This window comes from Macaca thibetana, chromosome 12 (assembly GCF_024542745.1).
Source record: "Macaca thibetana thibetana isolate TM-01 chromosome 12, ASM2454274v1, whole genome shotgun sequence".
NCBI lineage: Eukaryota > Metazoa > Chordata > Mammalia > Primates > Cercopithecidae > Macaca > Macaca thibetana.
The window spans coordinates 83,069,002-83,092,446 of NC_065589.1; the positions used below are offsets into that span (position 1 = coordinate 83,069,002).

Below are 23,445 nucleotides of genomic sequence, written 5' to 3' on the forward strand. Positions count from 1 at the left end.
TGATAAGCATCAGACCAAGACGCACTTTTTGTTTTCTGACCCTGAGTCTGGTGGTCTTGCCTCTTTTCTACGCCTGCCACTTCACATTGGCACTTGAGTACAGCTACTCCAGAAATGCAAATTAAAACAACAATGAGTGATTTGCCACTACACAGCTACTAGAACGGCCCACATCCATAGCACTGACAACACTACATACTGGCAAGGAAGCCGAACAACAGGAGCTCTCATTCACTCCTGGTGGGAATGCGGAATGGTACGGCCACTGTGGAAGACAGTTTGGCAGTTTCTTACAAAACTAAACATACTTTTACCATTTGATCCAGCAATCACACTCCTTGGTATTCACCCAAAGGAGTTGAAAACTTATGTACACGTAAAAACCTGTCCATGGATATTTATAACATCTTTATTCTTAATTGCCAAAACTTGGAAACAATTAAGATGTCTCTAGTAGGTGAATGAATAAACTGGTACAACCACACAACGGAATATTACTCAGTGCTAAAAAGAAATTAGCTATCAAGCCTTTAAAATACATGGAGGAAACTTAAATTCATATTACTAAGTGAAAGAAGCCAATCTGAAAAGCCTACAATACTGTATGATTCCAACTATATGACATTCTGGAAAAGACAAAACTAGAGAGACAATAAAAAGATCAGTGGTTGCCAGGTGTTGCAGGAGGGAAGGATGAAGTTGCGGAAGATTCTTAGGGCAGTGAAAATTCTCTGTATGATACCACAATGGTGGACGCATGTCATTAGACATTTGTACAAACTCATAGAATGTATAACACAAAGAATGAACCCTAATGTAAACTATGGACTTTGGTTGGTTATGATGTGTTAATGCAGGTTCATCAATTGTAACAGATGTACCATTCTGGGGTAATGGGATATGTTGATAATGGGGGAGGCTGTGTATGTGTGGATCAGGGAATATATGGGAAATCTCTGTACCTTCCTTTTGTGTGTGTGTGTGTGTGTGTGTGTGTGTGTGTGTGACAGACTGTCACTCTGTCACCCAGGCTGGAGTGCAGTGGCATGATCTCGGCTCACTGCAACCTTCACCTCCCAGGTTCAAGTGATTCTCTTGCCTCAGCCTCCCAAGTAGCTGGGGTTACAGGTGCCTGCCAACACGCCTGACTAATTTTTGTATTTTTAGTAGAAACAGGGTTTCACCATGTTGGCCAGGCTGGTCTCGAACTCCTGACCTCAGGTGATCCGCCAGCCTCGGCCTCCCAAAGTTGTGCCTTTACCTTCCTCTTAACTTTGCTGTGAACCTAAAACTGCTGTTTAAAACATGAAGTCTTTAATAATTTTTTTTTTAAACAAGAGTTGCCGTATCAGCTTAGCCTCATGATACAATGAGCTCAGCAGCACTGTGAGGTATTTTCTAGAGTGGTGTAATTGCACTCTAAAACTTTATGATAGTATTGAGGTACACTATTTTTTAATCATTGATACTTTCTGTATACTTCCTATTTTCTGAAACTATAAAATCTTGCTACCAGGTATAAATTATTTTCACATTTCAGTATGAGAAACTTGTAGATAATATTCAAAAGACACTGAGTATTACTAAGTCTTCTATTAAAACCTTTGGCAATTAATTTTTTAAAGCATTTTTATGGTCATAAATAATGTGACACAAAATTTGCCATTTTAACCATTGTCAAGTGTACAATTCAATGGCATTAATTACATGCACAATGTTATACAACCATCATCTCTATTTCCAAAACATTCTCACTATCCCAAACAGAAACTCTGTAACCATTAAGCACTAACTTCCTGTTCCCCATCCCCTGGTAACCTCTAATCTATTCTCTCTCTCAATGAATGTGCCTATTCTAGATATTTCATATTAGCAAACTCGTACAATATTTGTCCTTGTGTCTGGCCTATTCGCACGATGTTTTCAAGGTTCATTTGTGTTTTAGCATATATCAAAATTTCATTCCTTCTTGTGGCTGAATAATATTCCTGTGTGGCACAGGCGTGTGTGTGTGTGTGTGTGTGTGTGTGTGTGTGTGTGTGTGAATATTGCACATTTTGTTTATTCATTCATCTGTTGATGGACAGACACTTGGGTTGTTTTCACCTTTTGACTATTGTGAATAATGCTTCAATGAACATTGGTGTCTAAGTCTCTGTTTGAGTCCCTATTTTCAATTCTTTTGAGTGTATACCTATGAATAGAATTGCTGGATCATATGGTAACTCAGTAGTAAGCTGTTTGAGGAACTGACAAATGTTCTTCCACAGCGACCAAACCATTTTACAATCCTGCTAGCCGTGTGTGAGGGTTTCAATTTCTCCACATCCTTGCCAACACTGGCTATTATATGTCCATCCTAGAGCATGTTAAGTGTTATTTCATTGTGATTTTTATTTGCATTTCTCTATTATCTGATGAATTTGAGCATCTTTTCATGTGCTTCTTAGCCATTTGTTTATCTTCTTTGGAAAAATGTCTATTAAAGTCCTTTGTCCATTTTTAAATTGGATCATTTGCCTTTTTATTGTTGAGTTATAGGAATGCCTTATATATTCTAAATATTAAACCCCTATCTAATATATGTTTATAAATATTTTCCTTCTTTCTGTAGCTTGTCTTTTAACCTTCTTGATAATGTCCTTTGATGCACAAAAGTTTCCAATTATCTACTTTTTGTTTTGTCACTTGTGCTTTTGGTATCATACTTAAGAATTCACTGCCAAATCCAAGGTCATGAAGATTTGCCCCTGTGTGTTTGTCTAAAAGCTTTATGGTTTTAGCATTTACATTTAGGTTGTTGATCCATTTTGAATTCACTCCAGTATGTGACAATTAGTTTTTCACAACTGTTAGAACAAGTGTATCCTGGCGTGGTCTCTAGGGAACAGGCATAAAGGAATGCCTAGCTAATCTCCAAATCACATTTCTGGTACAGATAGTGAACAATCCCAAAGCATGAACACACTGTTCTAGCTACTAACTCATGCCTCCTCTCATGTGTAAAATAGGATTTTTTAATGTACTTTAAGTTCTGGGGTACATGTGTAGAACGTGCAATTTTGTTACATAGGTATACACATGCCATGGTGGTTTGCTGCACCCATCAACCCATCATCTACATTAGGTATTTCTCCTGATGTTATCCCTTCCCTAGCCCCCCACCCCCTGACCGTCCCTGGTGTGTGATGTTCTCTTCCCTATGTCCATGTGTTCTCATTGTTCAACTCTCACTAATGAGTGACAACATGCAGTGTTTGGTTTTCTGTTCTTGTGATAGTTTGCTGAGAATGATGGTTTCCAGCTTCATCCATGTCCCTGGAAAGGACATGAGCTCATCCTTTTTTATGGCTGCATAGTATTCCATGGTGTTTATGTGCCACATTTTCTTTATCCAGTCTATCATTGGTGGACATTTGGGTTGGTTCCAAGTCTTTGCTATTGTGAATAGTGCTGCAATAAACATACGTGTGCATGTGTCTTTATAGTAGAATTAGTTATAATCTCTTGGGTATATACCCAGTAATGGGATTGCTGGGTCAAATGGTATTTCTAGTTCTAGATCCTTGAGGAATCACCACACTATCTTCCACAAAGGTTGAACTAATTTACACTCCCACCAACAGTGTAAAAGTGTTCTTATTTCTCCACATCCTCTCCAGCATCTGTTGTTTCCTGACCTTTTAATGATCGCCATTCCAACTGGTGTGACATAGTATCTCATTGTGGTTTTTGATTTGCATTTCTCTAATGACCAGTGATGATGAGCATTTTTTCATATGTCTGTTGACTGCATAATGTCTTCTTTTGAGAACTGTTCATCTCCTTTACCCACTTTTTGATATGGTTATTTGTTTTTTTCTTGTAAATTTGTTTAAGTTCTTTGAGATTCTGGATATTAGCCCTTTGTCAGATGGATAGATTGCAAAAATTTTCTCCCATTCTGTAGGTTACCTGTTTACTCTGATGATAGTTTCTTTTGCAGTGCAGAAGCTCTTTAGTTTAATTAGATCTCATTTGTCTATTTTGGCTTTTGTTGCCATTGCTTTTGGTGTTTTAGACATGAAGTCTTTGCCCATGCCTATGTCCTGAATGGTATTGCCCAGGTTTTCTTCTAAGATTAAAAGAGGATATTTTAAGGAAATTAATGACAAGTCAAATCCTTAGCATTTGATAAATAATTCCTAGAAACATGGAATAGTTGTTTCTGGGTCAGCCTTTTGCTGTTGTCCTTCCCCCAAACTTGATTTTTACCCACACAGTTCAGCTCCATCCCATGTGTCCTCCTGTGCATATGTAGAGAGTGTGTATCTATGGAAATGGTGGCAGTGATGGTGGAGCAGACCCAGGGCAAAAGAGCAAGCGAATGCTTCCCAGGAAAGGAATAGAGAGGGGCATAAATACATGCATGAGAATGGCGGGGAGAGGAGGCGCTTTCTGAAGCTAGCCCTGGGGCATGATTAAAACACCCTCATGTAGCTCAGAGTTCTATAAAAAAAATTTATTGATAACTAACAGCTAGATCAGTAGTTTTCAGCCCTGGTCAAATATTTAGAATCAGCAGGCGAGCTTTTTAAAAACATCAAGGTGCAGGAGACGTCCTGAAGTTTCTGATTTAGCTGATCTGCATGGGATCCAGGCATCCGTATTTTTTAAAAGCTCCCTCAGTTATTCTAATGTGTAGCCAACATTTGCCAGGCAATTCAACAGTCATAGTTACACAACTCTTTCTTCAAGGCATTAGGAGAATTTGATACAAAGGATATCATCACAGCAGGCTTCATGAGTAGGTGGCAATTCACCTGGCACAGTGTCAGAGTCACCATGCATGTCTCCCCACCCACAGTGCCTTCCCCGGCACATTAATGCCTAAAATTCCACCACTGGAGTTTCACTCCTTTGTCTCAACACTTTCCTTTATTTTTAAAAGGGAAATATTTTTGAGATTGCCTCATTTGTCATCTACACCTTGAAACAGGTGGGTTTATCAGATTATTAGAAAAACTGCTAATAGAAGAGTTGATAGCTGAGAGGAGTGGGATGGTTTTTCCCTATTAATAAATAAAGCTACAGAAGGAAAACTGGGAGATAACAATGATGGACCTTCTTTGCTTCACAATTCTGAAATAAGTTCCAATATATTATGTCCCATTAAACTTTGCTTCTTGTTTGTGAATTTCCTAGGACTAATTTTTATTGGTTGTTTCTAGGGAAAAAAATCCCACTTTGTTGACGAATTAACCACCTTTTAGAGTTTTTAAAACTGAGATACACAGAAATTAAGCATCTTTTCTGATGTCTCATAAATAGTTTTCTCTGTGTTTGACAATGTAGAAGAGGTTTGACCAGGGGTTAACCCAGGAAGAGTGAGTCATCTAAGATACTTGTCCCAGCAGATCTGTGGGAGGAAGAAATTCTAAGTGTGTGTGTGTGATTAACTCTTGTGCTTCTACTTACATATTTTTATTCAAGACCTAGATTGAGTGGTAATGGCTACTTTGCACCGTCTAGTTTGGGATTAGTCAATATTTGGTTTTGTTCATAACATAGTTTTTCCTTAAAATTAGTCTCACCCATGATTCATTCATTCATTTGACTATGCTGGATGTCGGGAATTCAGTGGTGAGAAAAAACAGAAACAACCCCTTCTCTTTTGGACCTTACACATTAGAGGGAGAACAAACATTAGTAAATCGATCAGGAAAATGGCTGTTTAATTTAAAATTGTGGTGTCTGTGATGAAGGAAAGTTTTGTGGTTCTAGAAAAGTGTATAGCCAGAGGACATGACTGAAGTGGTCAGAAAGGCAAGGAACATTAAAAATAGGGGGAGCCGCATGTGCTAAGGTCCTGCAGCAAGGGGGAGTATGACATTTAAGAAACTAAAGGAAGCATAAAGAACTAGAGTGGCGGAAGGTGAGACAAAAGAAGTGGAAAGGGTGATACCGTATTGGACTACTGTCCTCTATCCTAAAAGCAATGGGAAACTCTTGATGGGTTAAAAACTAAAGAAGGACATGACCAGGACCAAATTTTTAAAAGTTACTCTAGGTACAGTGCCAAGGATATATGGGAGAAGGGCAAGTGTGAGAAAGGTAAGGGCAGTTAGGAAGCTATTGCTATAGTGCAGGCAAGAATTAGTAGCTTGGGCTAAGATGGTGGTAGCAGAGACCATGAGGCAGTGGGAATGGGGGATGGGTGAGGGGACTCTTTGGGAAATGAGATGTCCAAATGGTATGGCTGTTGGGGAGATGGAGTGGAAAGGTGAGGATGCCTCTGAGGCTTCAGGCTTCTTGTATGTGTATAAGTGCATGCTGACCATGCCATTCATTGTGAGTAGGAACACTGGGAAAGGACCAAGTTTGGAGGGAACTGAATTTCATTTTCAAATATTGAGCTAGAAATGATTTTGAGACAAAAAAGAATCTTATATTGAAAGCCCATTTAGAATAGAGTAGGACCTCCTTAATTCACAGTAATAATCGGAGATGCATTAAACTTGATCACATTTTACAAATTAGTAAGTAAACAATTTTTAATTAAGGATGCTGTACTTCATCTTGCTGCTTTGCCTTAATTATTAATGACACAATTTCGGAGTGTGTTAGTAAATATGTTATATTTTTAGAAACAATGAAGTCGTGGTAATGGGAGGCCACACTTCCGTAGTCAAGCTAGTAAATCCTGGCTGAGGCAAACATAGAGGAAGCAGAGGGGGGTGTTTTTCTGGAGAGATTTATTGAGCTAACTGAACCAATGAGGTTCATTGGTATTTTTGAATGGTTCATTAGTGTAACTATCTGAACACAAGGTGAATTCACATTAAATGATAAGACTTCCCAATAATTAATATGTGCCACTCTTTAGAATTTGTAATTAGAGGAAAGAGGCAAAGTGAAAGGAAATAGATAAAAGGATAGTTGTTATAAAATTAAACTCCTTAAAAGCCAATTCAGTTTCTTTGTGAAGCAAACAAGACAAAAAGGACCAGAAGAATTGAAAATGTATTTTCTCTCTTAGTTGGCAACTCAAGCTAGTTCAGGGTTTCAGGCTAGTTCAGGGTTTCTGTTTCTTATCCTAAGGGCAGTGGAAAATTCCTGAAGGGTTTAAACTAAAGGGTGACATGATCAGGACTGAGTTTTAAAAAGAATTACCTTGCACTATTGACATTTGGGGCTGGATAATTCTTTCTTTTGGAAGACTGACCTGACCTGTGCTTTGCAAATGGTTAGCAGCATCCTTGGTCTCTACCCACTAGTTGCCAATAGCAATCCCCTCCCCAGTTGTAAAAATGAAAAAAATCTGCAGACATTATCAAAATATATCATGAGGGGCAAAATTGTCCTGTTGGAGAACCACTGAGCTAAATTTAGAATGCCTGAGAATGTCATTTGACAACCATTTTCAGGTTTGTTGGCTTTTATTTTGCTTAATAAATGTTTACTAGGGACCTTCTCTGGTGTGATGTTCAAAGAGGAGTAAGAGTCTCTCTGCTTTTAAGGGGTGTGTGATGGTGGGGAAGGGGTGGAGAACCGACAAATTTGGAAATTAAAGAATGGTGGGGAAAGATATTGTGTTAGACTAGTCTTGCATTTCTGTAAAGGAATATCTGAGACTGGGTAACTGATAAAGAAAATAGTTTTATTTTGACTTACAGTTCCACAGGCTGTACAAAAAGCATGGTGCCGGCACCTGCTCCTGGTGAGGGCCTCACGGAGCTTACAATCATAGCGGAAGGTAACAGGGAACCAGCATGTCACATGGCAAGAGCATGAGCAAGAAGGTGAGGTGGGAGGAGGTTCCAAAACAATCAGATCTCGCATGAACTGAGAACTCATTCATCACCTAGGGGATGGTCCTAAGTCTTCATGAGGGATCTGCCCCATGATCCAATCACCTCCCACCAGGCCTCACCTTCAACACTGGGAATCACATTTCAACATGAGATTTGGAGGGGACAGATATCCAAACTATATCAGATACTATTCCAAAATAAGGTAGGAAAGGATGCTTGTTCAAGTGTAGGCTTCCATGCTAACCTAGAATTATCCCGTAGCTGGGTTTTTCTCAGTGGCAAGATCTTAGGTTCTGACCTATCAATCACTCTGGTCATCTGTGTTCACTGATGAGAGAATTGAATATGAGAGAAGAATCCCCAGCAATTCCAGATGAAATATCCTTTGCATAAAGTTTCTCCTGACCTCTCTGGAATTTTGCCTGACCCATTATAACCTTTCTCTTCTATCTTTTCCTCTCACCTAACTCCATCTGGTCCTACCAACATTCTTAAATTTCATTGAACTTTCGGGGAAAAACAAACAAACTCATCTTTAACCCTGCCTGTCCTGTCAAGTATGTATCATTCTATTTCTCGTCCCATCCCATAAAAAAGAAACCTCTGCGGCTGGGCACAGTGGCTCACACCTGTAATCCCAGCTCTTTGGAAGGTAAAGCCGAGTAGATCACAGGTTCAAGAGATCAAGCCCATCCTGGCCAACATGGTGAAACCCCCTCTCTACTAAAAATACAAAAACTAGCCAGGCGTGGTGGCATGCACGGGTAGTCGCAGCTACTCGGGAGGCTGAGGCAGGAGAATCACTTGAACCCAGGAGGCGGAGGTTGCAGTGAGCCAAGATCTCACCACTGCACTCCAGCCTGGGCGACAGAGCGAGACTCCATCTCAAAAAAAAAAAAAAGAAAAAGAAAAGAAAAGAAAGGAAACCTCTGCCATGATACAGACATGATTCTCTCCTGCATAACACTCAACTTTTATTACCAAATTCCACAACCTTTTTTGTGTTCTCTTTAACATTGATGGCCAACCTTCCCCTTCATTTCTACTTCTTCCAGGTTTCTTTGGTCATACCCTTGCTTTCTGTCCCACTGGAATCATTTATTTTTCTTCTCTGGCTCTTGCCAATAGACTTAGTGACCAAGTATTTAGTGAATTTAAACACCTGATGCGCTTTGACTCCCCATTATTTCTCTCTCACTTAAAGTAAGGAAGTGTGTTTGTAAATAAAATTGAACTAAGCTGTTCATTGCCACCCCTAGAATGGTTTTTTTTTTTTTTTTTTTTTTTTAGATTAAATGTGCCAGTGTAAACTTTGCAATCAGGGTGGCTCCTTTTTAGGAAGAATACTACATTTCATTGTGCTGAAGGCATTGTTCTGACATTTCACATGACAAAACGCATCCCTGCTTCTGTTCCTGCCTGCCGCAAATGCAGGCAAGTCATTAACTCACCCTGAAAGCTGCTCCTCTTTGTTTTACTGTAACACCTTTGGAGGAGTTGAAAGAAAAATGAGTTCTTTCTGCCCAAGAAAAGTATAAAGAATTTTCAAAACTGATATTCAGTGTCTTTGGGACATTTTTAATTCACTTAGAAAAATACAGAAATGAATCTTTTGTTTTGACATTTTTTGATAGTGCCTTTTGCTGAATATCCCCAAAGACCCAAGCAGTTGGAAGAACTGGACGCATGCTCAACATTTCTGTGCTGAAGAAGCAGGGACCCTGGTCGCCATTGAAAGTGAGGTGGAGCAAGGTAGAGTACTCAAGATCCAACCAACCAGGCCAAGATAACCATTTTTGTTCAAGTATTTATTAAAATATCCCCCCACCAATACTAACATTCCCAAATCAACATTTAAAATACTGTATTGCTGATGATACATGAATTTTCACTTTCACCCATAGATTTTATTTCATGATATCTGTGAAAGTTAGTGTGCTGCATTGCTTATAAACTGCTGGGTTTGGGAGCCTTTTCTCTTACCAGTAGCAGTGGAAAGAATAAGGACATGTTTATGGCCTATATTTCAAAATAGCTAAAAGAGTCTCAGGTATAATCTACATGTAATTGCATGGTATGATTTTTAGATCCCTTTAGATTTACCTACATGCTTTTGTTTGATATTTAAACAATTATTTACTTTAGTTTAAATATAGTAGGTAAATCCTCTTTTGTTTAGAAAGGTAATTAATGAACACTGGAAATTGTTTTGTTAATGATATGATGAAATCTCAGGTTATCCAGCTAATTTCTGTCAATTTAAACTAAAACAAAAGTGAAAGAAACTGCATTACCTTAACAAGGATGAAGTAACAAATTCCTACAAATGATTCATAATTATGTTTTGCTGGCATTTAAATATAATCATAGCTATAAATAGGATTCAGTGATTACCCAAATGCTTTCTGCAGTATTAAATTAGATAATGTATTCCTGCTTTTCAGCTTTCATTACTATGAATCTTTTTGGCCAGACCACTAATGTGTGGATAGGTTTACAAAATGATGATTATGAAACATGGCTAAATGGAAAGCCTGTGGTATATTCTAACTGGTCTCCATTTGATACAATAAATGTAAGTTTTAAGATTCATTTTTTAGAGATCACTTTGGCAAGATATTTTATTCAAGACTTGTTTATTAAAGCTTTTTTATTTCCTGTATTTTGTAGGTATAACTTTATATTAGTTTGTCATTAATACATTAATTTTTAATGTAATTTGATATAATTTTATGTGTTCCATAAATATAATTACTTTACTCATCACAATAATTGTTTATTTTGTAGGTTATGAAATGACTTGTGAATAAGTTTATTAAATGCAAATAAAGGAATAATGGTGTCTTAATTTTAAAAATAATGTTCTTAATACAAATTTTAATGTTATAATAATGCTATATGTTATCATACTTTTGATAATATGCATTATTTTAAAGATTCCAAATCACAGTACCACTGAAGTTCAGAAACACATTCCTCTCTGTGCCTTGCTCTCAAGTAATCCCAATTTTCATTTCACTGGAAAATGGTATTTTGAAGACTGTGGAAAGGAAGGCTATGGGTTTGTATGTGAAAAAATGCAAGGTGAGAAATATTTGGATTTTTATTCCTTTCATTTCCAAAGTCCATCCTTCTCTTCCATGTTGGTTTTACACAGCTGTGTAGCTAACAGCTTCATGGCTCACAGCGTCAGGCACTTCTTTGGCTTTACCTAAGTTTAGTTATTTAATCTCCTCTACCCTAGTCTTACGCCCTTTAGTGGGATTCTAAGGACTGCTGAGGCCACTTGAGTGATGACCAGATTTATGTATCTATCTTAGTCATATTAAATGGTTTTACTGCTTCGTTCTGGGATTATGTATCTGTTCAGGTAATTCCTAAAGGTCACTGAGAAAATGTTGGGAAAGAATCAGGGAAATAAACCAACTCATACTGGCTCCATTTTTGGAACCCTGAAAATGGTCTCTGTGGCTAAATGTGGTATGCAGCAAGCTTCTAGACCTGATGGGCAGAACCCCCAAATGGTTTCTGTGTGAAATGTCAAAGCCACACTATTACAAATAGCCAACAGGGTCAATGAGCAGTGTGAATGCACTATAACTGACCTTGAGTAGTATAAATAAAAACAACAGCTCACGCTTTTATTGAATGCTGGGTATATACCCCTGCCCACACCACCCAAGAAACCCATAGTTGGTGTCTAGAGCTGTGTGGAACTCTGGGCAGTCTAGCATATATATATATGCTTATTTGGAATAGGAATTTTACTTCTGAATGTGGCATACGTGTGAAGTCTCTAATGTTACTATCAACCCATCCTCGAAAAAGCAGTGCCAGGGAAGCTCCATTTCTGGTTCTCAGTTACCACTTAAACATTATAGTGGTCAGGAACTGAAAAAAAGGTACTAGATCTGTAATAGCAAGAGTAATATGGGAACAGCAGAGCCTTGTAGGGAAAGAAATAATATGAGCATGCCAGGTACTTACACATTTATGATGTGCCTGACACTGTGCCTTGAGTGTATGCTCAGTTTGCCATAAAATCCTCAAGACAGTTCTATGAAGTAAGTAAAAGTTTCCCATTTTACAGATGAGGAACTCTAGGCTTAAAAACATAAGTAATCCTTGCTGGGCACGGTGGCTCACTCCAGTAATCCTAGCACTTTGGGGGGCCAAGGCGGGTGGATTGACTGAGCTCAGGAGTTCAAGACCAGCCTGGGCAACATGGTGAAACCCTGTCTCTACTAAAATACAAAAAATTAACCTGGCATGGTGGTGGGCACCTGTAGTCCTAGCTACTAGGGAGGCTAAGGCACGAGAATCACTTGAACCCGGGAGGCGGATGTTGCAGTGAGCCGAGATCGCACCACTGCACTCCAGCCTGGGCTACAGAGCAAGACTCTGTCTCTGGGAAAACAGCACAACACAACACAAAACAAAACAAAACAAAACAAAAATAACACACTCAAGAGAATCTCAGTTAAACACAATGATTTTATTCCACTACCTTCATGTTGATTTATTCTTGGAATTTACCCTCTGATCACTTTCTCTCTTTGGTATTTTTTGGACTAATAGTGTAGATTTGCCTTTAGAGATAGTATAGAATAGTGGTGATTGAGAGCATAGGCACTGGAGTGCCCACCACACATGGGTTCCCACCCTCCTTTGTAGATAAGCTTCAGTCAAGTCGTGACCTTCTGTGATTATGATTTCTGCATCTGCAAAATGTGGTAATAACCATCTCACACACTCTATGTATATATAACACTTAGCATACTTCTAGCATGTATTTAACAAATAATAGAGTTTTTTATTATTTCCAAAAAATATTGTTCAACTACACTAATTACTGTAGCCAACAATAACTATTCAAGTTCTGCTCCTCTTCTCCATTTGCCAGATACATATGTGCTCACATTGGGCTTGAACCCAAAGTCTTTTATCTACCAAAACAATTAAGAAACCAAATAAGAAGAGACACAATGGCAAAGCAAGACTCCCCAGTTTAGAACTTGGTTTCCAATAGATCTTTCTTTTTCAGGGCAATGGGTGGAAAAACCCTGCTGCTCAAAAATCACTTGTTTTGAAACTTAATGGAATCAATTACATATGGAGAAATTTATATATGTAAAAATACAGACATATAACTCAGTGGGGAAAAAAAACAGTCAAATTGGCGTTTGGGTAACATATACAAAGAATTTCATTTAATTTTACAAATTGTTAGCATTTTAAAATAGCTACTTTGATATTATTTTTATTTTGTATGAATAACCATTACACTGGACATATAGGCTGGGCACAGACTTCTAGCAAAGAATAAAAATATGATAAAAGTGTGACCCATCACAATTTATAGAAATTAAATAGATTCATTTTACTTTGGTTTTTCCATATGTATGGCTGCTATATTGAGGTAATGGTTTCAGATAAAGGTCAGTTTCCCACTTTGCCATTTTTATTGGAGGGAGTATGACCGGAGGCGGAGAGTGGAGGAAGAAGCAACAATCATAGGATGCTTTCTGTGTCTCCATACAATAGTGTGTGCGCTGTGTGGATATCTTGTTCAATTCCATCCACACCTCTCCAAGGGAGATCATCATCATCTCTTGGAGACCATAAATTTGAGGTTTAGAAAGATTTATTTGCCCAAGGGCTCTTAGCCAGTTAGGGCCAGGAATAGGATTAAGTCCCAGTCTCATGACCTATCCACACCTCACATGCTTCTTTCCAACACCAAATGTTGTTAAACCAGTACACAGAAATTCAAGTCACTTTGGATCAGAAGGTACAAAAATTCTTACCTTGTTTTTGTCCTTTAGGTTTTCTAAACCTTTAATCTATCCTAGTATATAACATAATACAGAACAGAAAGGCAAACGCACATATTAGAGAGGAAACACCTGTTCATAAACACAGGCTTGGTTTTCACATGATCAGAGGCACTCACGAACACTCAAGCACCAATGCTTGACAACGTGTGGGAAAACCTTGCCTTTTAATTTATAAACCTTGACTGTGACAGGTGACATATTAATAGTAACTGTTTATAAGAACAGTGTGTATTTCTAAGAATTTATTAACTTTATTTTTTAAAGTTCCTTTTAGAATTTATACATGCTAACATTAAGCACAATAGTGACTATCAGTGTCAAAAGTGTTATCAAGTATTTTACCTGATAATATGCACCTGTAATATTAGGTTTGCAGTGCAGTATGTGACTATATAACATGTGCCTCTCTGCTACTAATAAGCACTAAGTTCTGCCAGAGCAGTGTGGATTAGGCCAAGTGTAGTTAGTGGAGTGAAACCCACCTAAGAAGATCACCATCAGTTCCACCAAAAAGCAGTCAATTTGATAAAGGATGGTCAAAAACGGGAAATCTTCTAGAAATGGTTCAATCAATGTTTGTTTTTGAAAAATGATTCATTAAATTTCCTAAGTGTTCTCATTTTTTAGCATCACCTACACTTTCAGATAGTGTCCTCGTTTTGAAACAGTCAATTCCAGAAGAAAGCTCTGTGATCAACATGGATCATAGTGACAAGGATCTATGCTAAGCTTTGCCTCCTCCTTTGTCATCCACATGCTACAAATGACCTTTGTTGCTGTTCTTGTTCTAGATACTTCTGGACGTGGTGTAAATACATCTGATATGTATCCAATGCCCAATACCTTAGAATATGGCAACAGAACTTACAAAATAATTAATGCAAATATGACTTGGTATGCAGCAATAAAAACCTGCCTGATGCACGGAGCACAGCTGGTCAGCATCACAGACCAGTATCACCAGTCCTTCCTCACTGTTGTCCTCAACCGGCTAGGATACGCCCACTGGATTGGACTGTTCACCACAGATGTAGGTATCCTAACTCCCTTGAGACATCCTTGAATAATTAAGTTTAGCATCTACCTCCTTCGTGATCTGGCCACTGAAATTAGCACTGAAAAAAAAAATCTCAAAAATAATAATAAATATAATACTTAAATAATTGGTTTATGCAATTATTTGACCAACCTTATGAGCAGCCTATGACTACAAAATAAGAGTGCACACCTCTTTAGGGTAAACATCCACTTGCCTAATGTCTGGAAATCAATACCCTTCAAAGGTTCTCTGAAAATTTCCAAGTACCCCAATACTGCCTTGCCTGTGCACTGGAACACATCTGAAACTCAAGCACTGCATTTGGGAATTGGTGGCATTTAATGAATCTCCAAGAAAAAAATGAATCATTCTTCTTGTCTAGAAATGTGATTATTAATTAGTTCAGTACCCCTTATAATTAAGCACTTGAGGTTTTATTTTCCTCTAGGGATGTGGTTTAGAGAATACGTTATTTTCATTTTTTAAATAAAAATATTGTACACTCAAAGTAGCGAAAAGTACACTAGTCTATCCTGACCCCTAGTTCTACTCCCTAATGTCAGTAATTGTGAACACTGTCTTGCGTGCCATCTAGAAATTTTCCATGTATGCACATATATATTCACGTAATGGAAGAATATGTATATTATTTTTCAAACACAAATGAGATCCTATTCTATATGCTGTCTTTAAACTTGCTTTTTAATTTAATATATCTTTTACAATTTCACATGTCAGCACATAAAAATCTCGTGAATTCTTTAGAACACGGCATGTAAGGAGGTACTACAACTTATTAAACGATTCTCCTGTGAATAGACATTTGGGTTCTTCTCTGTTTTTCACAGTTATAAACAATGCACATGAAATATCCTTGTTCCAGTAGGATAATTTTTTAGAAGTAAAATTGCTGCATACACTTTAAATTTTGACAAGTACTACCAAATTGCCCTCCAAGAGTTTGCACCAATTTACATGCCAACAACAGCATGTGATAATGTCTAATTTTTTCACATCCTTGCCAACACCAGGTATTCTCAAAATTTTAATCCTTGCCAGTGGGAGAGATAAATGAATGATATTTCATGATGATTTATTGCATCATGTAGTACAGAATGTTTTAACTTTATGTAGTCAATTTTACTTTATGGCCTCTGGATTTTCTATGACTTAGAAAGGTTTTCCCCACACCAACAGTATAAAAAAATTTAACCAAGTTTTCTTTAACATGTTTACATTTTTAATTTTATGTTTGAATCTTTGATCGATCTGAAATGTATTTCACTGTAAAAGACAAGGTACTGGTCCAATTTCACGCTGATTGCTTACTAGAAAATCATAGTGGCAGGGAGCCAAGAATTCCTACAAATCAAAAAAGATCTCATTTGTGGCAGATATTCGTGTTTGTCAAGCTGTATTCACAGATGTCCTCGCCCCTCTTTAAACAGGTGTGTGAAAATAGCGATCGATGTGGGAATTGTAGTATGCTCAGATAACATTGGGTGATGCTGCCAGCAGTCATGGCAAGGAAATGATGGCTCAGTTTTCCTCCACAGAATGGTCTTAATTTTGACTGGTCTGATGGCACCAAATCCTCTTTCACTTTTTGGAAAGACGAGGAGTCCTCCCTCCATGGTGACTGCGTTTTTGCCGACACCAACGGACGCTGGCATAGCACAGCCTGTGAGTCATTTCTGCAAGGTGCCATTTGTCATGTGCCCCCTGGTAGGTACAATTCTATTCAACTCAAAAATATACCCTATGTAACTACTGTATGCAAGGCACTATGCTAAGCAAGGGATATGAGGATGAGTATAGTAAGAAGTCTCTGTCTTCAAGAAGCCTCTGGTCTGGTGGGTGATGTAAAGAAAAACAGAACTACAAAATGATACAAGAGAGGTAGCAAATGTTGTGGGGGTTATCAAGAAACAGAATGCATTGTATCCATTTGGAGAAAGGTAGAAAGGCTTCTTGAAGGACTCGGCAGTGCAGATGGGCCTTGATAAATGAGTGGGTGTAGATGGCTAATAATGGGACATGGAAAGGCATTCTGAGCAGAAAAGCTGGATGAAAATGGGGAAGGAAGGCAGGACTAGGATGTCCGGCAAAGCCGATGTTGGAATTTGCCTGAATGCAGGTTAGGCGTAAGGGAGGGGTGGGAAATTAGATGAGAAACATGGGCTTCAAGCATGTGTGGAGGACTTTGAGGATTCAAGTTTAAATCAAAGATGGATAGGATTCCAGAGCTACAATAAGATGATGGTGATATTGTTTGGATATTTTGTAGCTATCTGGCTCTGCACTTTACATAATATCTCATTTACACTTAAAGTTCACCTGTCCTAACCCCTTTATTAAAAATGAAATGTAAATTCAGAGCATTAAATAGCTTCCTAAGTGTCTCACAGCTGTCCATCACCAGTACCAAGAGTAGAAATCAGGTTTCCTGCACAGAATTCGCTAACACAAGCTGGCCTCCTTTTAAATCTCTCATTTAGTAAAAGTGCGTGTATTTACTTGCATTCTGGGTACTGTATCAAATAACATACAAATTATATATCTTTAGATCAAAACAATCCAGATTAAATATAAATGATAGCCACATGTATCTTGGAAAAGCTAATTGTGCTTCTAAAACACATAAAAAAGCTGTCCTTCCCCCTCCCCACCGCTTTTTTTTGTTGTTGTTAGCTCTTGCCTTTTCTTGGAATCTTGTCCTTTCAATAACAATGCATTTATTGAATGCTTCAGAAGTGTCAGGCTTTAACTCATTGAAACTTCTCAACTTGTAAGGAAGGTGGCTGTGTGGCATACACCAGTAATCGCAGCACTTTGGGAGGCAGGAGCAGGAGGACCTCTTCAGACCAGGAGCTTGAGACCAGCTTGGTTAACACAGTGAGACTCTTTCTCTACAAAAAAAAAAAAAAAAAAAAAATCAATTATCTGAGCTTGGTGGTGCGTGCCTGTAGTCTGCTACTTGGGAGGCTGAGGCTGGAGGATCACTTGAATCCAGGAGTTTGAGGCTGCAGTGAGCTATGATTGTGCCACTGCACTTCAGCCTAGGTGACAGAGTGAGACTTTGTCTCTTAAAAAGTTTTCTGTAATTAAAAAAAAATATTTTTAAAGGTTTTGTTGTTAGCTCTCTTTTATAAAGAAACCAAGTGCAAGGTAACATGCCCATGGCCACGCAGCTAATAAGTGGTGGAGCCGGGATCTCAGCATGGATGTGTCTAACTCTCATGCTGGCTCTCTGAAATAAAATCCCCCTGGAGTTCCCTTATTTATTTTATGTTATGCTACATTATGATACTTTATTGAATGCATTATTTTCTTTCATAGGTTTATTAGTGGGTAAGGACTTTTCAAATCTGTGATACATGGCACTGCATGAAATGCATACATTTGGAAATCTCTTTTGCCAGCGTCAGTCAGCTGCCACTCTCTCTGGGAGTCATAGCCCCTGCTTGTTCCAACCTTTAGGATGCTAACTGTAAACATCAAAGAGCCACGCTCACCCAGGCAGCACCCAAACTAAGCCTACAAAGCTGTGCATTAGCATATTTTGTTATGTTTATGTAAAGATTCTTTCTGTCAGAAATGCTATAAACTGGTCGTAGTTTTATAATCATTTACATGAAACCCAATCTTTTGGAGTATTACCATGAAAATCTTGTTACACATATTTAGCTTGGTCTTTTATAAAATGTAGTATAATATTTATCTCAATAAATAAACCCAGTCACCACCCTGAAATCATAACTGGTTTTTCTTCACAGAAACAAGACCATCTGAACACCCAGAGTTGTGCTCCGAAACATCTATTCCCTGGATAAAATTTAAAAGTAATTGCTACAGTTTTTCTACAGTCCTAGACAGTATGAGTTTTGAGGCTGCTCATGAATTTTGCAAAAAGGAAGGTAATTGTTTTTGTGATGGTAAAAATGCTTTCATGTGCTCTTTCTTGCCATTTCAGTAAACAATGTGGATTTCTTTATTCATCCCATTATTTAGTGACTTAAGAAGCAACAAAAACTATTGAAAAAATAAATACTATTAAAATTTCTTGTTTGGAGGACAGCTACTATATGAAACAGTGTCCAGTGTAAATTTGGAAACCTGAGATGATGTCTCAGCATACTGCACTTTCTGAAGAAAACGCTCCTTTTGCATGCATTTGCATTATGAATTTTGAATGTTCCCTAAAATTAATATTCTATGCCTTAACTTCTGAAGTGCAAGCTTATATCTTTTTAAAACTGTGGTTTTACTTTTTTAATTTAAAGTATCTTATTTACAATGGAAATTTTCACTTTTCAAAACCTGAGCTTTACAAATAATGGTATAGGAAACATTTTTTTAAGTATATTTATGTGTAAACACCAATATTCCTTTGCTACTTGTCTCTCTTATAGGTTCTAATCTTTTAACAATCAAGGATGAGGCTGAAAATGCATTTCTCCTAGAAGAGCTGTTTGCTTTTGGTTCTTCTGTCCAGATGGTTTGGTTGAATGCTCAATTTGATGGTAACAGTAAGTGATTTGGGTAGAGGAGAGGACATAAATAAATACATGGTTGTTAAAGCTGATGATAATGGCATCTGTGAGCCAGAAAACTCTCCTTGGATACATTTTCTGTGAAAAAAAATAGCATGAAGCCTAAAGCCATTTCTTCCAAAAACAACACTGCAACCCTTTTCTCTACGCTTTTGTCTTTTAAAATAATCCCAGAACACCAAAAATAAAAACAAACAAACAATAACATGTTTATCTTTATGCTTAGCAGGAGGATGCTTGACTGGAACTTTGTGTTCACAGACTTAGTCACCGCATACCAAAACCATATTTACTTGAAAATATCCCAGGTTTCTAAATGTTATAAAAGCACAATAGAGTTATGGAAATGTTTCCATGATAAACTGTGGTGTTAGGATTCTGATTTGTTACTCATAAAAACCAGAATTTGTAATAAAATGGAATCATGGTATTCTTTTCTTTATGTAATTGATGGTTATTGAAAGGTACTTGTGAAGAAAATTATTTTAATTGGTATGGAGAGCTTGTTATAGTGGTGTACCAAGGTGGGGGGTGAGCCTACCCTTTCGAGGAGGAGTATTTTAATCACCAACATTGTTCAGAATTTCAAGCAGATGGTGATAATAAAAAGCAGACCAACTTTTAGTTAGCTGTATTGTTAGTTTTAAATTATTTTCAGACAATACACTATTGCCCACACATGGGATGGACTGTCCTACCGCCCCTACCCCTTTGGTACATGGCTGGCTTGCTATTAAAGAAATTCACTGTAAAATCTTTTTAGAAAGCGAGCCTTTTTGTAATGATGAAGATGTTAGGACTTCAAAGGATTTTTCTTGACTCAATTAGTTTTGTTTATCAAATGATTTCTTTAAATTGATCGTATATATATGGAATATTTCAAAATTCAAACTGTCACATTAAGAAACATGATAACCTAAATGACCTAAATTAGAACACTGTACCTAAAATAAAGAGGCAACTTTATTAACGCCTACCTTTTGATGCTGAGTACATGACTATATTTACTGAGTTGAATGTATTAGTTCAAGAGTCTTATTAAATTCAGGGGGTGCTTTTTATGGTTAATTCCAGTCTTAGTATGTTTGGTAACCATGCACATAATTCATAATGAGTCAGCAATTTTCTCACAGATGAAACCATAAAGTGGTTTGATGGAACTCCCACAGACCAGTCAAACTGGGGCATTCGGAAGCCAGACACAGACTACTTCAAGCCCCATCATTGTGTTGCCCTGAGGATCCCGGAAGGATTATGGCAGCTATCCCCGTGTCAAGAAAAAAAGGGCTTTATATGTAAAATGAAGGCAGGTAGGTAAAATCAGAGAGTAATTCTTCATTTTGATTCTACCTTAACTAATGTGACTGATTTCTTCGGCATTTAAAGGTTTTAAAATCCAAGTTTAGAGAATATTCAGATAGATTCTGACGTTATTGTCGTGTTCTGCACCAAACAAGTCAGAGAATAGTTCAGCTCCTTCTTTCTCTGATAGAAGAAAAAAAAAAAATCATTATAAATCAGCTAAAAGACTATGATTTTTCTTGTGTTACCCTGGTTGATCACCTAATGGACAAAAAAGCATTTTCCCTCAAGCAAATACAACTAGGAATGTAAACCAGCAACCTTCATTCTGGTGACTGCTATTCAGAATTCTTAAGGTTTATGTTTTGTCTCAGGCAATATAATCTAGGCTTATGTACATTTGTTGTGGACAAGGAGATGTTATTCTCTGTTGCAAGCATAATGTGTCCTAAAAGTCACATTCTAACTTAATCATGAGCAACATACTTAGTGTTTAGTAATTAAAAAAGAAAACAATAATTTTAGAAATCTAAGCTAGAAACTTCTAGTCAGTTGCAAACAACCAAAGAGAGGGTGTTAAGGAGGATCACTGATGGTGGGAAAATGTCTATAATAATTACAGCAATTTCTAGATGTCAGTATTATAAAGTAGGGATCGCTGTGGCCTGGACTACTAGAGAAGGCTGCAGACGTGAGGTTTTAGGATCCCAAAGGATGAAGAGAATTATAGAAGCTGGAGCAGAAGAGGAAAAGGCCCAGCCTGATTAAAGGCAGCAACTAAGAATGTATTTCAATTAGAGCAAAGGGCTCACGTTAGGGGGTGATGGGAATAAAATTGGACAGTAATGTAGGATCCTTTCACAGAGAGTGCCAGGCTAAAGAGCTAAACTTTGTGGTGGAAGAGACAAACCCCTATGTGCTCTGTAGACACCTGTGATGAAGTAGAACTCATGAGGCTATGAAGAGAAACATTTGTAATTTAAGTAATTGAACTAGGAATGAAAGAGGAGGGGCGAAATAGGAAGAGAGAATCACCAGCCTTGGTGACTGATCTGATACTGGGAATGAAGGAGAAAACACTGCAGGTGTGGGCACCAATGTCTGAAACCCCCACAATGTGAGTCTCAACTCTGTGTGAAAAACATGGCTAAGCCTGATAAATAATGTGACCAAGTTATCACTAGCGTTTAAATATCAAGAACAAATCAGAAACACTTCATGTCTTACAGGACTTTAAAGCTTCCTATTATGCAGATGACACCTCTTTCATCCTTTGTAGCAGCTTTCCAAGGTTGTGGAGCAATTTAAATATCCCCATTTTACAGATGGGAAAAGTGCCTGTCCAAACTGAGGCTACATCAAGGACTACAGAGAAAACTCTAAGTTTTCTAAGTGCTCCTTCCATGCCTCCCACTGCATCTATTCTGAGAACAAACACTCTTAACAGTCTTTCTTAAAGATGTATCTTTGTGTTTAAAGTGATGGTTATCCCAAGTACACTGTATAAAGTGTATGACTATATTCAATTATCACTTGTATTCTGAAAATTTGTGCATCTGATATGCATCAATTTAAAAGAAGTGTCTTCATAAAAACACAATAATACATGTTTTCAACAGTTTAATGCAACGTTAAATGGCATTGTTTTTATATTAAAAGAACAAGTCTGGGCCAGGTGCAGTGGCTCACACCTGTAATCCCAGCACTTTGGGAGGCAGAGGCAGGTGGATCACTTGAAGTCAGGAGTTCAAAACCAACCTGGCCAACATGGCAAAACCCCATCTCTACTAAAAATACAAAAGTTAGCTGGGTGTAGGGGCGCATATCCGTAATCCTAGATACTAAGGAAGCTGAGGCAAGATAATTGCTTGAACCCAGGGCAGAGGTTGCAGTGAGCCAAGATCGCACCATTGCACTCGGGCCCAGGCAACAGAGTGAGACTTCATCTCAAAAAAAAAAAAAAAAAAAAAGTCTGTTTTTTAAAAGTATGGTTTTGCTATTGGTAACGGTGTTTATTTTTTTCATGTCTATCAGAGTGAATGCGCATCAGTAGGACATCAAGGCACTTTTTTTACTCACAAATCCATTTCTTCTTCTTCCTCTGGTTCATTCTCTATATCTTTCTCTGGATCTTTACCTAGATCAAAAATAGAAGAGTTCACATTTTGATATAACATCTACTTAAAAGATGTGTTTTTACAGTAGAAAGTTTTAAAACAGGAACTCTCTAACTTTTTGGATGGAGAAGCTGTTGCTCATTCCCCAAGACCCATGAGACCACAAAGGTGAGAAGATGCTGATTTAAAAATCCTTGTAAAGAGGCAGGCAGATTATCATTGCTGGACAAACTCCATATAAGATCCCAGCAAAACTGTGAGTTCCTTGTATGCAGGGTTTATATTTTACTCTATATTTATTGCAGCACAGTGCTGGAACTGAATGAAAACTTTTTGGCTTGAGAAAAAAAAAAAAGCAGGGTGTGTGTTTGTGAGCACTAATAACAGTGATTACAGTAAATCAAAGGTCAGCAAATTTTTTTGTAAAGGGCCAGCTAGTAAACATTTTAGACTTTGGGAGCCATATGGTCTCTGTCACATGCCATTGTAGCACGAAAGCAGCTGTAACGATACATCAATGAATGAGTGTGGCTAAGTTCCAGTAAAACATTTTTTGTAAAAACAGGTGACCCAGTTTGTTCCATGGACCATAGTTTGCTGATCCCTGTGTAAGTAATGACATATTTTTGCTGAATTAAAAGAAAAACCTCATTTTAATTTTTGTATTTGATCTTAGATATTCGCACTGCAGAGGAGCTGCCAGAAAAAGGTACGTTTGAAACCATACAGAACATTTTGATTTTTCTTAGAAATAATAAGATAGAAAGCAACTGTATGACAGTATCTACATTATTTCATCGCCAT

At 37.7% G+C, this 23,445-nt stretch overlaps 1 protein-coding gene across 6 annotated transcripts in view; it reads left to right on the forward strand.

The window, feature by feature from the left end:
- PLA2R1 (phospholipase A2 receptor 1) overlaps positions 1-23,445 on the forward strand; it is a 126,291-nt gene that overhangs the window by 93,967 nt on the left and 8,879 nt on the right. For 3 of the 6 annotated variants that reach the window (XM_050752867.1, XM_050752866.1, XM_050752870.1), the window contains 9 exons: positions 9,428-9,545; positions 10,238-10,368; positions 10,730-10,877; positions 14,422-14,660; positions 16,226-16,394; positions 18,446-18,586; positions 19,082-19,198; positions 20,356-20,532; positions 23,318-23,350. In XM_050752867.1, coding sequence (XP_050608824.1) covers positions 9,428-9,545; positions 10,238-10,368; positions 10,730-10,877; positions 14,422-14,660; positions 16,226-16,394; positions 18,446-18,586; positions 19,082-19,198; positions 20,356-20,532; positions 23,318-23,350 — 1,273 coding nt within the window. Of the gene's footprint in view, positions 1-9,427; positions 9,546-10,237; positions 10,369-10,729; positions 10,878-14,421; positions 14,661-16,225; positions 16,395-18,445; positions 18,587-19,081; positions 19,199-20,355; positions 20,533-22,665; positions 23,351-23,445 lie in introns of those variants that run through there. The other 3 variants (XR_007718442.1, XM_050752869.1, XR_007718443.1) reach the window with 3 other exon arrangements.